Raw genomic sequence first — 17,995 nt, forward strand, 5'->3', positions numbered from 1 at the left:
AGTGACGGAAGCATTTAAGATAGAGAAAGGAACACGACAAGGTTGCCCAATCTCTCCATTGCTTTTTATATCGGTCCTGGAGGTGCTCTTAAATATGATTAGAAGGGACCAAACAGTTAAAGGTATACAAGTTGGAGCCAAACAGTACAAACTGAAAGCATTTGCTGATGATTTGGTTTTGACATTACAGGAGCTAGAATCCAGTACCAAAAGAGTATTGGAATTAATTCAAGAATTTGGCCAGGTAGCGGGCTTTAAGTTGAATAAGTTCAAAACTAAGGTTTTAGAGAAAAATCTAACAGTGACTGAGAGAGAGAGATTTCAGAAGGAGACAGGATTAACACTGGTTAAGAAAGTGAAATACCAAGGGGTTAATATGACTGCTAAGAATGTGAACCTATTTAAGGATAACTATGAAAAATGTTGGATGGAAGTGAAAAAGGACTTAGAAATATGGTTAAATTTGAAGCTATCATTGTTAGGTCGAATTGCTGCGATAAAAATGAATGTATCGCCAAGGATGTTGTTCTTGTTTCAAACATTGCAAATTATGGATAAGACGGATTGTTTCATATAAAAGAAAGAGGAGGCTTTGCCCTGCCAGATTTGAAACTGTATTATGAGGCATCATGTCTTTGCTGGATGAAAGAGTGGATTAAACTAGAGAATAATGAATTGTTGGATTTAGAGGGGTTCGACAATAGATTTGGATGGCATGCTTATTTATGGCATGAGAAAAAGAGAGTCCATAAAGGCTTTGAGAACCACATCTTCCGGGGTCCCTTAATTGAGGTATGGGACAGGTATAAAAACCTATTAGAACCTAGAACACCACGTTGGTTATCACCTCTAGAAGTCATGAGTGTAAAGAGAACTAATATGAGAAGTAAATGGATAACATATGGTCAATTGTTATTTAAAGAAGGAGGAAAGTGGAAAATAAAACCGTATGAGCAGGTAAAAGAACATGTATATGATTGGCTGCACTACTTCCAAACAAATGAGATGTTTAAGAAAGATGGTAAAGAACGAGGTTTTGCAGATAAGGAATCGAAATTTCAAAGTGAGGTTATAGATAATGATGGTAAAAATTTATCTAAAATGTATAAACTGTTGTTAGACTGGAATTTGGAAGATGAAGAATTTAAGTCGGTGATGATTAGCTGGGCCAGGGATGTGGGTCATAATATACAATTTGAGGACTGGGAGAAACTATGGAAGGAGGGTCTAAAATTCACTGCTTGTATGACGTTAAAAGAAAATATGATGAAGATGTTTTATAGATGGTATATGACACCGGTAAAACTGGCAAAAATGTACAAGACATGCAATAGGTGTTGGAAATGTAGGGATAAAGAGGGTACTTTCTATCACATGTGGTGGGAATGTAAGAAAGTGAAAGACTTCTGGGAGAAAATATACAATGAGTTAAAGAAGATTTTAAAATACACATTTATAAAGAAGCCAGAAGTCTTTTTGTTGGGAATAGTAGGAAATGAGATAAAAAGGAAGGACTGCAAATTCTTTCGATATGCAATCACAGCTGCAAGAGTGTTACTGGCCCAGAGATGGAAACAGCAAGAAATACCGACCGTGGAAGAGTGGAGAATGAAATTGTTAGATTACGCAGAGCTAGATAAATTGACAGGGAAGATTAGATACTTAAGAGACCAAAAGTTCATCGAGGACTGGGGGAAATTTGTGGAATATCTGGAATGTTTAAGTGAAGGACAGATGACACTTAAGGGATTTAAAGAAGCAGTGTAAAAAAGTAAGAAGTATTGTCTAAAGGGAATAGAAAAAAAGAGATAAATAATGTCAATACAAATTTGAGAAATGTGTAATTAAAATTATGACTATGGATGATTTACGGAACAGCTGAGGGAAGTCCAAAAGAGAAATAAGTTATGAAAACGAGGTGGAATTAATGTACTTTGTTTTGTCTTGTTTGCTGATGTTGATTAATAAAAATTATATGGGAAAAAAAAGACGGATTGTTTCAAGAAGTGGCAGAGAGACATTTCCAGATTTGTCTGGCAGGGCAAGAAGCCTAGAATAAAATTTAAGATATTAACTGATGCTAAAGAAAGAGGTGGATTTGCCCTGCCAGACCTTAAACTTTACTATGAATCAGCTGCTTTTTGCTGGCTGAAAATGACTTCCGGGTAACGCCTTCGGCAATGGCGGAGCTCCTCTGATCGGGAGGAACCGGCTCCGTGAAAAACAGGGTCTGACCACCACGGCGAAGGCGGAGACCCTCAGAAATCACAGACGGAAGAAGTCTGTGAACCTGGGATTTGGCTGGCACCTTCTGCACCCCCCTACTCGCGGGGAGACCCGGTATCGGGAATCCGGAGCGACGTGGGGTGAGAGGCGCGGTGCTTTGAATCGACCGCTTATTTCACGGAGCGAAGCCGCATTGCTGCTGTCAGAGAGCGCTGACTTTTTTTCCTGTGGACAATTGGATTTTAAACAACAACCCGTGAGTAGAATGGGAAATTGAGCTTTTAAACAATTTAATTTGGCACCGTACGGGGAAGGTTCAAACAGGAAGTCCAAGTAAATAGACTGAAGCAAAGTAGTTGTTAACTAAGGTTTTGGAAAGTCTCACATAAAGGATTAAAACTCCACTGATTGAAACTATTAATTTTGACCAAGTGAACTTGCAGGAGAAGGTGAAAAATTAAAAATTGAAGCATCACGTCTCTGAACCTGGGAACGGTCTGCAAAAAGTCCATCGACAGTAAACAGGACAAATTTGACAGCTAGCTTTAAAAGAAAGACATTGTTTCTATTGTCTGCTTCTGCACTTAAAAAGAAGAAAAGGTAACTGGAAACTGTTACTAGTTTACTTTTGGAATTGTGCTGGAAAGGATTGATACAAATGGAGACTGTCTTCCTCTAGAGGGAGTTTTGGGACATTGTTACAAGAGTGCAGCTGGGAAATTGGCCTTAAGATAAAGACTGTGAGAAACTAGTTCTGACCTTGAACATCTTAAGAATGTCAGCAAAGGAAGAAGTAGCGTCTGTACTGAATAGGACAATCTATCTGTTGGGAAAGCTGCATAAACAGATAGATGTCATGGCTACTAATATTGATATTTTGGGAACAAAAGTGGGCATCAGCATAGAAGTCGACAAGAACCCGGCACAGGAATCTTTCTTAACTCAACAAATTGATGAATTAGAGAAGGAGAAAGTTGCTGTTGTTGAGTACAAAGCAAAACAAGGGGGAGCCTTAACCCTAAAGAGGCAAATGGAGGATTATAACTTGAGGCCTTATATGATTGTAATTAGGAGAAGCCAGTTTTTGAAGATGGGTGCCTGGCCTGATCTGGAAAAGGAAAGGTGGAGAGATCTCCTTATGCAGGGATCAAATGACTTTTGGAATATGAATTTGAGCCAGGAGGAGATGGGAGCTTTTGGGGCCTTTGGACTTGGAAGAATTGTGAAACAAGATTCGGAATACTTTATGGGCCCTAGCTTTAGCTATGGAAATCTGGCAGACCTGTCAAGAAGGAATATAAGCATCGTTGGGTTGGAGCTCCCCCGATATCTGCTTTTTAGCACCAAAGATTATCAAGAAGATCGGCAGAAGGGAAGTGAAGAAGAGTTAAGAGCCTCGGATATAAGATCTCCAGGTTGATGGATGCTGGGAGGTTGATGGAACTGACGGCAGGGGCCGGGACTGGGGAGGGGAGACGGTGGAAGAAAATTGGGAATTTAAAGTGTATATATGGAGATTAAAAAATAATAATAATAATGAGAGATGGAAAAATCGTGGAATGAAATTTTTATGACCCTAGGGGAAATGTCTTAAGAGATTAAGTTCAAATATATTAGTTTTAATGAGAAATAAGATTAAACAAAGTAAAAATGGATGATTAATTGGTGAAAGAAGAGAATGTTAAATTACAGTATACTAAGATAAATTATTAGGATAAAAACAAAGATGAAGGATTTGCTGAAATATCTAACTGAACCAGAATACAAAGAGGGGAGGTGTGAGGAGGTCAAGGAAATAAGCTAAAGAAAGAAAGTTATGTAATAGTTTGATTTGTTCTTTTTTTTTGATTGTATGCATTTTTTGTATTTTTTGTCTGTTTTCCTTTTTTTATCTTTTTTCTTTGATGGGACTTGTTTTTATGTATTGTTTTGCTTTTTTGGTTTAATTGGGTGTTTTTCTGTTGTTATTTTTTTATTACTCATGTAACCTTTAAAATTTTAATAAAAATCTATTTAAAAAAGAAAAGAAAAAGGATTTAGAAATATGGTCAAATTTGAAGTTATCATTGCTAGGCCGAATTGCTGCGATAAAGATGAATGTATTGCCAAGGATGTTGTTTTTGTTTCAAACATTGCAAATTTTGGATAAAATGGAGTGTTTCAAGAAGTGGCAGAGAGATATTTCTAGATTTGTCTGGCAGGTCAAGAAGCCTCGAATAAAATTTAAGATATTAACTGATGCTAAAAAAAGAGGTGGATTTGCCCTGCCGGACTTAAAACTTTATTATGAATCAGCCGCATTTTGCTGGCTGAGAGAATGGATGCTTCTTGAGAACACTGACGTGTTGGATTTAGAAGGTTTCAGCAATGTTTTTGGGTGGCATGCATATTTGTGGTATGATAAGGTCAAAGCACATAAAACGTTTAAAAACCATATTGTCAGAAAAGCACTGTTTAATGTTTGGATAAGATATAAGGACTTGCTTGAAAATAAAACCCCAAGGTGGCCAAATGGCCGAAATATTGGGAAATTTTGGAACAAGAGGGAGACAGACTAAAATTGCAGAGTTTTGAAAAATTAAAAAATAGAGTGCGAGATTGGCTTCATTATTACCAGATAATGGAGGCATATAATTTGGTCAAAATATTGGCTTCCAGGGAAGAATGGCAGATGAAGGTGATGGACTATATGGAACTGGCGGAAATGACTGGCAGAATCCGAGACCAGGGAGAAGAGTCGGTGGAGGAAGATTGGAGGAAATTTAAAGGATAGAACTTTTTTTATGTATGCCACAACAGCAGCAAGAATACTCATCGCAAAGTATTGGAAGACACAAGATCTACCCACCCGGGAAGAATGGCAGATGAAGGTGATGGAGTACACGGAGCTGGCGGAAATGACTGGCAGAATCCAACACCTGGGAGAAGAGTCGGTAGAAGAAGACTGGAAGAAATTTAAAGACTATTTACAAAAATATTGTAAAATTAAGGAATGTTAGAAGGATGTTGGAATGAAGTTATGTGGTTTTAGCAGTAATGTTATAAAGGAGTATTTAAAGATGGATTGTTAACAGGTGAGAATGTAAAGTTATAATATATTAAGATAAATTATTAAGATAATTGGTGCCAAAGAAGGACAGAACTTTCTTTATGTATGCAACAACAGCAGCAAGAATACTTATTGCAAAGTATTGGAAGACACAAGATTTACCCACCCGGGAAGAATGGCAGATGAAGGTGATGGACTATATGGAACTGGCGGAAATGACTGGCAGAATCCGAGACCAGGGAGAAGAGTCGGTGGAAAAATCAAAATTGGAAACAGAACTGCTAGATCCTAAAATTAAGAACTTATCAAGAATGTACAACTTGCTGTTGAAATGGAATACTCAGGATGAAACGGTGAAATCTGTTATGATTAAATGGGCACAAGACGTTGGACATAATAGCTGACTGGGAACAGTTATGGACCACAGGTATGAAATTCACGGCATGTAATGCCTTAAGAGAGAATATAATGAAAATGATATACAGGTGGTACATGACACCAGTCAAGCTTGCAAAAATCTAACATCTGCCCGATAATAAATGTTGGAAATGTAAAGAGACCGAAGGTACATTCTTTCACCTTTGGTGGACGTGCCCAAGGATTAAGACCTTCTGGGAGATGATCTATAATGAAATGAAAAAGGTATTTAAATATACCTGTCTGAAGAAACCAGAGGCCTTTCTCCTGGGCATGGTCGGCCAATTGGTGCCAAAGAAGGACAGAACTTTCTTTATGTATGCAACAACAGCAGCAAGAATACTTATTGCAAAGTATTGGAAGACACAAGATTTACCCACCCGGGAAGAATGGCAGATGAAGGTGATGGACTATATGGAACTGGCGGAAATGACTGGCAGAATCCGAGACCAGGGAGAAGAGTCGGTGGAGGAAGATTGGAGGAAATTTAAAGACTATTTACAGAAACACTGTAGAATTAATATCTGTTAGAAGGATGTTGGAACAATATTATATGATTTTAGCAGGAAGGATATAAAGGATTTGGGAATAACTGACTGTTAATTGGTGAAAGGAGGAAAAGTAAAGCTACATTATATTAAGACAATTTACAGGACAAAAATTTTAAAAGAGGGAAAGGATTTGCTGAAATAGATAATAGACCTAGAATACAAAAAAGGGAGGTGTGAGGTCAAGGAAATAAGCTAATGAAAGAATGGTAATGAGGAGATCTGATGCATTTTCCTTTTTGCGTTTTTGTTTTTGTTTAATGGGTTTTATTTCTCTGTTGTTGTCCCCCCCCCTCTTTTTTATATTGTGGTGTGTTGTTTTATTTTTGTTTAATGTGGTATGTTTATTTTTTCTTTCTGTAATTGTTGAAACTTTAATAAATATTATTTTTAAAAAAATATTATCGTAATCTTTGTACGAAATGTTCCTTTCATATCTCTTTACAGCATTGGACTTTCCTTTTGCTTCCAGGCATATCCACAACTGAGCGTCCTTTCGGCTTTGGCCCAGCCACTTCATCAGCTCTGAATCTACTTGTACTTGTCCTCCACTCTTCCTCAGTAGCATGTTGGACGCCTTCCGACCTGAGGGGCTCATCTTCCAGCGTCATAACTTTTATATGCCTGTTGTCTTTGTCCATGGGGTTTGCTTGGCAGGGATACTGGAGTGGCTTGTTGGTTCCTGCTCCAGGTGGATCACATTTGGTCAAAACTCTCCACTATGACCTGTCCATCTTGGGTGGCCCTGCACGGCATAGCTCATAGCTTCTCTGAGTTATTCAAGCCCCTTTGCCACGGCAAGGCACTGATCCATGAAGGGGAGGCACAGGGTGGCAGCCCACAATTTGCTTTAGGGTTGGCATTGATGAAAACATGGCTCTTCTTGTGTGTTTGACAACTGCATCTCCACAATCGGGATCAGTAGGAGAGATCTGACTTCCCCTTGTAAGCCAAGGGAGGAAAATCAGCAGACTGTGATTTTATGCAACATCCCCCTCATGGCAGCCATTTCGTGACTGGTGCCCTCAGCATCCTCTCAAAATGTGAAATGTGCCCCAATAGTTCAAAAAGGTTGGTGACACCCCCCCTGCCAAATGCACAGTAGCTGCATAATCCAGGGCTTCCTCCTCACCTTGGCAGCCCCCCTGGGACAGGAAAGATGTTCTGTCCCTAACAAAAAGCCCCTGTACCTTGATAATGCAGCTGGAAAGTCCCAATCACGTCGTCTTGGAAGGTGCGGAAGAAGACTGAGATGGTATTGGTGGGGCTGCGTATGACTTGGCCCTCCACCAGGAGTGTCTGATTGGCCAGGACTATCAGCTGGTCATCATCCATGCCTCGGATAGACAGCACTTCCCCCTCGGAGAGGTTGACGCTTTTCACCTGTGTCCCAGGGAAGGAGAAAGAGTGCCATGAGATGCCCAGGATCGAGGGAAGGTTCATCCCTTGGGTATCTCCCAACCTGCAGAATGCTCCCCCTCACACACAACAGGCAGTGACATTGCTCTCATATGGCACCAAGTAAAGATGTCATTATGCACTGATGTATTTTTTGTAATTTTGGTCTAATTTTAATTTTCTAATGCACAAAAAGTAGCAACAATAAATAAGAAAGAGAAAGGGAAGAGATCAAAGCAAGAAAGGGAAAGGAATGGAATAGACAGACATGAGGAGAGGAGGCAGCAGGAGTACAGTATTAAAAAACATTGATGACTTTTAATTCCATACAATTGTCCTTCATAAACATATTCTCCTAGAATGTTTTCCCAAAGGAATCCATGAGGAGACGACAGCTGCCAATCTCATTCCTTTACTATGATGGGTTCACTAAATGGATGCTAAACTTTAGAAAAGTTGTCCTTCGTATTTGAATTGTGTAGGGATGCGGGTGGCACTGTGGTCTAAACCACTGAGCCTAGGGCTTGCTGATCGGAAGGTCAGTGGTTCAAATCTCCATGATGGGGTGAGCTCCTATTGCTCGGTCCCAACTCCTGCCAACCTAGCAGTTCAAAAGCACGTCAAAGTGCAAGTAGATAAATAGGTAGCGTTCTGGCGGGAAGGTAAACAGCGTTTCCGTGCACTGCTTAGTCATGCTGGCCACATGACCCGGAAAAACTGTCTGTGGACAAACGTTGGCTCCCTCGGCCAGTAAAGCGAGATGAGCACCGCAACCCCAGAGTCATTTGCGACTGGACTTAACTGTCAGGGGTCCTTTACCTTTACCTTTTTAAGTAATTTAAAAAATGGTTTTAATTGTTTTGAAGCCTTCCGTGCCATCTCTGTTTATATCTTGATGGGTTTGCTGTCTGTTTTTATTGATTTAGCTGTTTTTACAACATTCACTTTTAAGTAACGGTATCATTGAATAATAGGCTATAAACCTTTCAAACGAATAGCTTAATAACCGGGGATGGATGAATTTGTTCCTCTCAGTTTCTCCACCTGACAATTCATAGGTATTTGTGTGTGCATTTCCTTTAGTATACACATTTGTATACACAAGGTATACACAAAGCAATTTTCTTTAATATGAGGTTTCACATGTTTCACATGTTTTTACCCCCAGTTCCTCCTCTCCATGTGTGCTGGTATCATCAGAACAAGTTCATTGTTTTCATGAATTAATTAAACTAAATAGTTTTAATTGGATTTTGAACAAATGTTCAATTGTTTTGAATGTTATTTTGTTCTGACCTTTCTTAGTGGCTCATGCAAACTTTTGTTCTGAATAGTATTTTTATAGGGCAGGGTGGAGGGCCCTGGGATGGGTTCATGGAACCAAGGGGGTGGTGTTCTGAGAAAGTTTGGGAACCACGGTTATGAAGCATTCTGTATGAGGCTGCTGTTGAGAACAGTCCAGAAGCTTCAACTGCTACAAAACCCATTTGCCAGAATTTTAGTAGGATTCCCCAAAGTGTCCCATGTGACTTCCGTTCTAAGGAGCTACAGGGGCTCCTGGTTCACTTCCAAGCACAGTTCAAAGTGCTGATGATTACATTTTAAAGTGCTAAACAAGTAACAGCCCAGGGCCTAAATACGTGAATTAACACCCTCTTCCTGAATCAATCTGCCTGTTCACTACAGTAGTCATGGCTCCTTCTTTGTGTTTCTCCTTGGGGAAAAGCACATCAGCTGCATAGTTCAGTTGTTTAGAGAGTGGTGCTGAGAATGCTGAGGTTGCAGGTTCAATTCCCGTAAAGGGCAGCTCCATATTCCTGCATTGCAGGGGATTGGACTAGATGATCCTCAGGGTCCCTTCCAGCTCTCTGATTTTATGTACAAAAGAGTGAGGGGATCTTTTTTGCAGTGGCATTCCCAGCTTTGGGATGGATGCCCTCCAAAGGGACATTGGCAAAGGGTCAATTAGTCCAGCCCCTTCATCAACACGGTGCCTTTCTATTTGCCTGGGCAGTTGTAATTATGGTATTGTTTTAGCTGATTGAATGTGTCTAATTCCTTTTAATTTCATTGTATAGTTGGTTTGTGGAATTTTGAAGTTCATTTGTATACCACCCTGAAAATCTATTTGTGGATGAAGAGCAGTTTATAGGAATTTCTAAGACCTTCTCTATATTTTGGAAAGGGCGTCTTTCCATCTGTCCTCTACAGGCTCAGCTGCCTCGCAAGGATTCCTGAGGTGAGGGTGGCAGTTGTTGCTGATGTTTAGATGCCAACTGCCATTTTGAATCGACTTTGCCCTTTTTTGGCAGAGATTTGCCCATCTCTCAAGATACCCTCAACCAACTCAGGACGGGGTTCAGGATGTTTGGATGCCGAGCACCGTTCTGATTTGAAATGGCAAGTTGAAACATGACTTTGGCATGATTTCACCTGCTTTTTGGTGTGATGGGACTAAACTCACACCAGCCCCAGTCCTGCCACCCACAGTCCTGCCCAGGGCGGGGCCTGATGGGCTCTATAAAGGACTGCTGCCACTGCTGCTTCTGGGCAGAGAGGGCTCTGGGTTTTTTGGGGGGTTGTTTTTTTTTACCTATGTCATTTTAAACTCTGATTTAGTTTTAGAACTATTATTAGTTTTAGATTTTGATTTATGTGGAAATTGTTTCCCATTTGGTTGTGTATTTTTTTTTGATGTGGTTTATTTATTGTTTATGACTTTTGTAATTATGTAAATCTTGTTATGCTGTAAGCCGCCTTGATCATTTTTTTTAACTGTGGAAAGGCGGCAAATAAAAAATGATGATGATGATTAAAAGTCACCCTATTTGTTGTTTTCTAAAAAATCCCAAGCAGTACTGGGGACTCCCCATTAGGAAAGAACCAAGCCAAGCATCATGTTAGGAAGAGATGTTCAACAGAAACCTGAAAAGAGGGGGAGGGGGAGAGAACCACCAGGACTGGGCGTGCATTGGACATCCTTTATGCTGCTTTGTCACCAGCTTGTCACCAGTGTGTTTCTGTGTGTGTGTGTCTCCTGGTTGCCAGGTGATGAGATGTGACATGAGCAAGGCCAGGAGAAGAGGCTGCCTTGTCAGCCTGCAGCAAATCCAAGGCTTGTGGACAGATCCACAGCGACTGTGAAGTCAGCTCAAAGCCATCCTTCTGCCAGGAAGCAAGCCAGAAACTGACAGCTTTCCCCAGACAATTTGAGAGGTGATGTCAAAGCAGAGCCATTTGTTAGCAGCTGAGCAGCCCTGCAGAAATGCAGGTTGCTCAATCTGGACCTCTCTTCTTAAGCCTCCTGGAAGCTGCAGGGGATTTTTTTTTTTTAAGGGAAGGGGCAGCAATGGAGCAGTACAGAAAGAAAACAAAACAGTGATAGTTTGGTTTGGAGCAAGAGAAGGCAGAATGTCCTTTGTGACACGTTGCCTGGCTCCTCCAGCTCTTGGGAAAAGAAAACGGAGACTTCCTTTTACAACTGGAACACTCCCATTTCCCCACCAACCCTCACTATCCAAGACCCCCCTCCCACCATTGCCTGTGCTTGAAGCTGCTGAAATGCCTTGCCTGTGCTGACTTCTAAAGCAGGGAAGGGTCTCTATTGAAACAGGACTGGGGATGGACAAGAAGCTTTGCAGTAACCCTTCGGTGACCAAGGGGAACTGCACTGAGCTGCCTCTGAATTGCACTGGAGTCAATAAGCCCCCTAGAGCAGAGGTCAGCAACCTTTTCCAGCCGTGGGCTGGTCCACTGTCCCTAAGACCATGTGGTGGGCTGGACTATATTTTGAGGGGGGGGGAATGAACGAATTCCTATGCCCCACAAATAACCCAGAGATGCATTTTAAATAAAAGGACACATTCTACTCATGTAAAAACATGTAAAAACTCATCAGTAAAAACATGCTGATTCCTGGACCATCCGTGGGCTAGATTGAGAAGGCAATTGGGCTGCACCTGGGCCCCGAGCCTTAGGTTGCCAAGAGGTTTGCTGAAGGACTGAAACATTCAAAAAGGAGAGAAGGAGAAGAAGAAAATGGAAAGAAATCAGAAGATGAAGAAGAAGAGGACGGGGAAAAGACGGATAGGTTATAAGAAAATAAAACAAATTTATTTTAATTAGGAACCATCATGGCGTTAAAGTTATGGAATTGGAATATTAATGGGATGAACGAGAAGAAAAAACGGAATAAAACTGAACAATTTCTAAAAAAGAAAAAATTGGACATCATATGTTTACAAGAAACACACATGGCAAGAAAGCATAGAAAAATTTTGATTAACAAAATATTAGGAAATGAATTCATATCTTCAGATAGAGAGAAGAAAAGAGGGGTTGTTTTGTATATAAAAAATAAAATTGAATCGCAACAAATTTTTAAAGACGAAGAGGGAAGAATTAAAACAGTCAAATGGCAAGGGGGAAATCTGATAATCATCGGGATCTATGCACCTAATGGAAACAAGACTGATTTTTATAAAACTTTGGAAGAAAAACTTTTTGAATACATGGATCAGAAAATCATACTAATGGGAGATATGAATGGGGTAGTTTCGTTGGAAATGGATAGACTAAGAGATGGAACATCTAAAGAAGGAAAACTGCCCCAGTCTTTCTTTTCATTGATTAAGAACTGTAATTTGATTGATATATGGAGACTTAGACATCAATTAGAGAAACAATTTACATTTTTTTCTGAACCAAATCAGTCAATGTCAAGAATAGATCAAATATGGGTTTTGAATGAATTGACCCCAAGAATCCTACAAGTTGAAATTCAGCCTAAAGTAATTTCAGATCATAACCCAATAAAATTGGAATTAAAAGGGTTTGAAGAAAGAACATTTAGATGGAAAATTAAAGATTATCTTTTGGACGATCAGAAAATCATAGAAAAAGCACAAAAGAAATTAACTGAATATTTTGTTGACAATTGTAATAAGGATACAAGGATGAATCATAGAATCATAGAATCATAGAGTTGGAAGAGACCACAAGGGCCATCGAGTCCAACCCCCTGCCAAGCAGGAAACACCATCAGAGCACTCCTGACATATGGTTGTCAAGCCTCTGCTTAAAGACCTCCAAAGAAGGAGACTCCACCACACTCCTTGGCAGCAAATTCCACTGTCGAACAAGTTCTTCCTAATGTTTAGGTGGAATCTTTTTTCTTGTAGTTTGGAACCATTGCTCCGTGTCCGCTTCTCTGAAGCAGCAGAAAACAACCTTTCTCCCTCCTCTATGTGACATCCTTTTATATATTTGAACATGGCTATCATATCACCCCTTAACCTCCTCTTCTCCAGGCTAAACATGCCCAGCTCCCTTAGCCGTTCTTCATAAGGCATCGTTTCCAGGCCTTTGACCATTTTGGTTGCCCTCCTCTGGACACGTTCCAGTTTGTCAGTGTCCTTCTTGAACTGTGGTGCCCAGAACTGGACACAGTACTCCAGGTGAGGTCTGACCAGAGCAGAATACAGTGGCACTATTACTTCCCTTGATCTAGATGCAATACTCCTATTGATGCAGCCCAGAATTGCATTGGCTTTTTTAGCTGCCGCGTCACACTGTTGGCTCATGTCAAGTTTGTGGTCAACCAAGACTCCTAGATCCTTTTCACATGTACTGCTCTCAAGCCAGGTGTCACCCATCTTGTATTTGTGCCTCTCATTTTTTTTGCCCAAGTGCAATACTTTACATTTCTCCCTATTAAAATTCATCTTGTTTGTTTTGGCCCAGTTCTCTAATCTGTCAAGGTCGTTTTGAAGTGTGATCCTGTCCTCTGGGGTGTTAGCCACCCCTCCCAGTTTGGTGTCATCTGCAAATTGGATCAGGATGCCCTTGAGTCCATCATCCAAGTCGTTGATAAAGATGTTGAATAAGACTGGGCCCAAGACAGAACCCTGTGGCACCCCACTAGTCACTCTTCTCCAGGATGAAGAGGAACCATTGATGAGCACCCTTTGGGTTCGGTCAGTCAGCCAGTTACAAATCCACTGAGTGGTAGCATAGTCAAGACCGCATTTTACCAGCTTCTTTACAAGAATATCATGGGGCACCTTGTCAAATGCCTTGCTGAAATCAAGGTAGGCTACATCCACTGCGTTCCCTTCATCTACCAAGCTTGTAATTCTGTCAAAAAACGAGATCAGGTTAGTCTGACATAACTTATTTTTCAGAAATCCATGCTGACTATTGGTGATCACAGCATTCCTTTCTAGGTGCTCACAGACTGTTTGCTTAATGATCTGCTCCAGAATCTTCCCTGGTATTGATGTCAGACTGACTGGGCGGTAATTATTTGGGTCCTCTCTTTTCCCCTTTTGGAAAATAGGGACAACATTTGCCCTCCTCCAGTCTGCCGGGACTTCGCCTGTTCTCCAGGAATTCTCAAAGATGACTGCCAGTGGTTCTGAGATCACATCTGCCAGTTCTTTTAATACTCTTGGATGCAGTTCATCTGGCCCTGGAGACTTGAATACATCTAAACTAGCCAAGTATTCTTGTACTATCTCCTTAGTTATTCTGGGCTGTGTTTCCTCTGCTGAATCATTTGCTCCAAATTCTTCAGGTCGGGCATTGTTTTCTTTATCGGAGAAGACTGAGGCAAAGAAGGCATTGAGGAGTTCAGCCCTTTCTGTGTCCCCTGTTTGCATTACACCATCTTCTCCTCTGAGTGACCCCACTGTTTCTTTCTTCTTCCTTTTGCTACGAACATACCCATAAAAGCCTTTTTTGTTGCTTTTAACCTCTCTAGCAAGCCTGAGTTCATTCTGTGCTTTAGCTTTTCTGACTTTGTGTCTACACGTGCTGGCTATTTGTTTGAATTCCTCTTTGGTGGTTTCCCCCCTTTCCCATTTTTTGTACACATCCTTTTTTAATCTTAACTCAGTTAAAAGTTCTTTAGATAGCCACCCCGGCTTCTTTAGGCACCTTCCATGTTTCCGTCTCATTGGTATTGTCTGAAGTTGTGCTTTTACTATCTCTCTCTTAACAAACTCCCAGCCATCATGAACTCCCTTTCCTTTTAATATTACTGTCCATGGGATCTCACCCAGCACTTCCCTAAGTTTTATGAAGTCGGCTTTCCTAAAGTCAAGAAATTGAGTCCTAGTATGCTTGGCTGCTCCTTTCCGCTGTATAGTAAACTTCAGAAGAGCATGATCACTCGCACCTAATGATCCTTCCACTTCTACCCCACTAACCAGGTCATCAACATTGGTTAGGACCAGATCTAAAATGGCTGTTCCTCTTGTTGCTTCTCCCACTTTCTGGACAACGAAGTTGTCTGCAAGGCCAGTGAGGAATCTGTTTGACCTTATGCTCTTGGCTGAGTTGGACATCCAGCAAATATCCGGGTAATTGAAGTCCCCCATTACTACTATCTCCCTTCCTTTTGCATGCTTGGCCATCTGTTCCAGGAAGGCATCATCTATGTCCTCCGTTTGGCTTGGGGATCTATAGTAAACTCCCACAATGAGGTCCCTGTTATTCATCTCTCCCTTAATTTTGACCCAAATGCTCTCACTTTGGCTTTGAGGTTCTAAATCTTGGATCTCTTCACAGGTATACACATCCCTGACATATAACGCCACTCCTCCTCCTTTCTTGTCTGGTCTGTTTCTCTGAAATAGATTGTAACTCTCCATTATTACATTCCAGTCGTGGGACTTATCCCACCAGGTTTCAGTGATGCCTATTATGTCATATTTAGTTTGCTGTACCAAGAGCTCAAGCTCATCTTGTTTATTACCCATGCTTTGCGCATTAGTGTACAGACATTGAAGTCCATTAATCATTCCCCCGTGTCTCTTATTTAAGGATTTTTTCCTCCCACCACTAGGTCTGCGTACTTTTTGCTCCATTTGGTCTATGACATTTGGATGATCATCTTCATCAATTGATAGACTCCTACCTTCAGGAGCACTGTCTTCCTCCCCCACATTAGTCAGTTTAAAGCCCTCCTGATGAGGTTTCTGAGATTTTTGGCAAAAACATTCCTCCCAACCGTTGTGAGGTGCAGCCCATCTCTTGCCAGAAGTCCATCTTCAAGAAACTGCAGTCCGTGATCTAAGAATCCAAACCGTTCCTGGAGGCTATTGCTTGCAGTGTCATTGGTTCCCACATGAACCAAGAGGAAGGGGTATTTGTCAGTGGGTTTTATGATTCCTTGCAGTCATTCAGTTACATCTTGGATCTTAGCCCCTCAGTAGGGGATCCCCTATCACCACTACACGCCTCCTCTTAGTTTTGGTCGGGGTTCTTCCATGATCTGTCCGTTCCAAGGTCGCCTGCACATTCCCTGAGTACTGACTTTGCTGCTCGTCTTCATGTACCTGATCGACTGTAACGAGGGAGAGATCCTCAAATGGAGTCTGCTCTTCGTCTTCCATTCTAGGGGAGAGGACCTCAAAGCGATTGTGTATTTCTAAACAATCAAAGCGAACCCTGGGCCTCCTACTTCTTTGAGTCACGTTTCTCCATATATCTGGCTCCTGTGTTGGTGAACTAGCCTCCTTCTCAGGGGAGTCCCCTGTCTCCTCCTTGGTGGAGACGGTGTGCTCTGTTGCTTCCAAGAAGAGCTCCAGCTCTCTAATTCTTTGGAGCGTAGCCACACGTTCCTCCAGTTGCTGGACTTTGTTGCTGGATGAGTGTAGTATGGGACGCAAGCAAGGCAGTGATGCGAGGTTTTTTTATCCAACAGAACTCACTGAAGAATAAAAACAGAGAAAAAGGGGAAAAGGAAATTCTAAAGCAGATAATGGACAAGGAACAAAAATTAAACAATTAAAAAACCAAACAATTTTAAAATAAAACAAGAAATTAAGACTCTGCAATCTCAATTTGCAATGATAATGAATAAAGAAGTGGAACATTAAAAGGCTAAGACAAAAAAACTTTGAGTTTGCTAATAAATCAGGCAAATGGCTTGCGTGGCAAATCAAAAAAAGAAAGGAGCAGAACACAATCAACAGAATTGTTGTAAAGGGAGAAGAGATAGACAATCCGAAAGAAATCAGAAAAGGATTCTTGGACTTTTATAGACAATTACATAAAAATAAGGAAAAGAATAATATGAGGAAAATAGAGAAATTTTTAAAAGAGAAAAAGGTGCAAAAGATCCCGGCAGACAAAAAAGACCAACTGAATACCCTAATAGAAATAGATGAGATAAAAGAGGTTATAAAGGAACTGAAGAGAGGGAAAGCCCCGTGTAATGAATGTATGGGGGTTGCTCGTGCGTAAATTGCCACCATGCCTGGCTAGTTAGCCTGGTTAAACCTTTCCTGGCTGGACAGCCCTTCACTTCGTGGCTGTTCAGTCGCTAGCAGAATCCGTCAGTGGGCGTTTCTTAAACTTCTTCCAACACAAGAGCTCTTTGACGCCAAGTCTACGCCTACTTTCCCTGCGCAGAGGAGGACCTGTGCTCTCCCCGCTGGTCTCCAGCGAAGAGTTCTGGAGACCCCTCTCCGATTCCCCCAACCGCCCCCCTTTATCCCTGGTGTTATGCTGATTTCCTTCCCCAGCCGATGAGTTCCCTCTCTCCCTGCTTGGCCCTTCTCCTGCATCGCTTGGGAGCTCTGCCTCCACTGCTGGCTCCGATGTCAGTTCCCTTACACACCGGGACCAGATGGATTTACATCAGATTATTATAAAGAGTTAAAAGATGTTTTGATGTTACCCTTAAAGGAAGTAATGAATAACATTCTAAAGGAAAGAGACATCCCGGAAACGTGGAAAGAAGCATTCATCACCTTTATCCCAAAACAGGACTCGGACTTAACTCAAGTTAAAAATTATAGGCCTATCTCATTGCTGAATACAGACTGTAAAATTTTTGCAGGGATTTTAGCAAGAAGAATGAAAAAGATATTAATAGAAACTATTCATAAGGATCAAGCAGGTTTCCTCCCAGGCAGACAGATGAAGGATAATGTAAGGAATATAATTGACATTTTGGAATATCTGACTGCCAGGAATGAGAAACAAGCTATACTTATGTTTGTGGACGCAGAAAAGGCTTTTGATAATATAACATGGGACTTTATGTTGAAAAATCTGGAGTGTATGGAAGTGGGAAATGAGTTCTTTAATGGGATAAAGGCAATTTATACAGAACAGAGAGCTAAATTGATTGTAAATAATGTGATAACAGAAGATATTAAAATATCTAAAGGAACAAGGCTGGGATGTCCGCTTTCACCATTGTTGTTTATAATGGTCCTGGAGGTCTTTCTTAATGCGATTAGACAAAATAAATTAATAAAAGGGATAACAGTTGGTCAGAATGAATATAAAGTTAAAGCCTTTGCTGATGATCTGGTAATAACGATTGAAGAACCAATAGTAAGTG

The 17,995-nt window shown here is 41.0% G+C and overlaps 1 protein-coding gene across 1 annotated transcript in view; it reads right to left on the minus strand.

Moving 5' to 3' along the window:
• SEZ6L (seizure related 6 homolog like) overlaps positions 1 to 17,995 on the minus strand; it is a 193,078-nt gene that overhangs the window by 63,759 nt on the left and 111,324 nt on the right. Inside the window, 1 exon segment of the mRNA XM_081842598.1 lies at positions 7,431 to 7,623. Within this exon segment, the coding sequence (XP_081698724.1) occupies positions 7,431 to 7,623 (193 nt within the window).

The sequence above is a fragment of the Podarcis erhardii genome (assembly GCF_964252035.2).
Source record: "Podarcis erhardii genome assembly, chromosome: 15".
Lineage (NCBI taxonomy): Eukaryota > Metazoa > Chordata > Lepidosauria > Squamata > Lacertidae > Podarcis > Podarcis erhardii.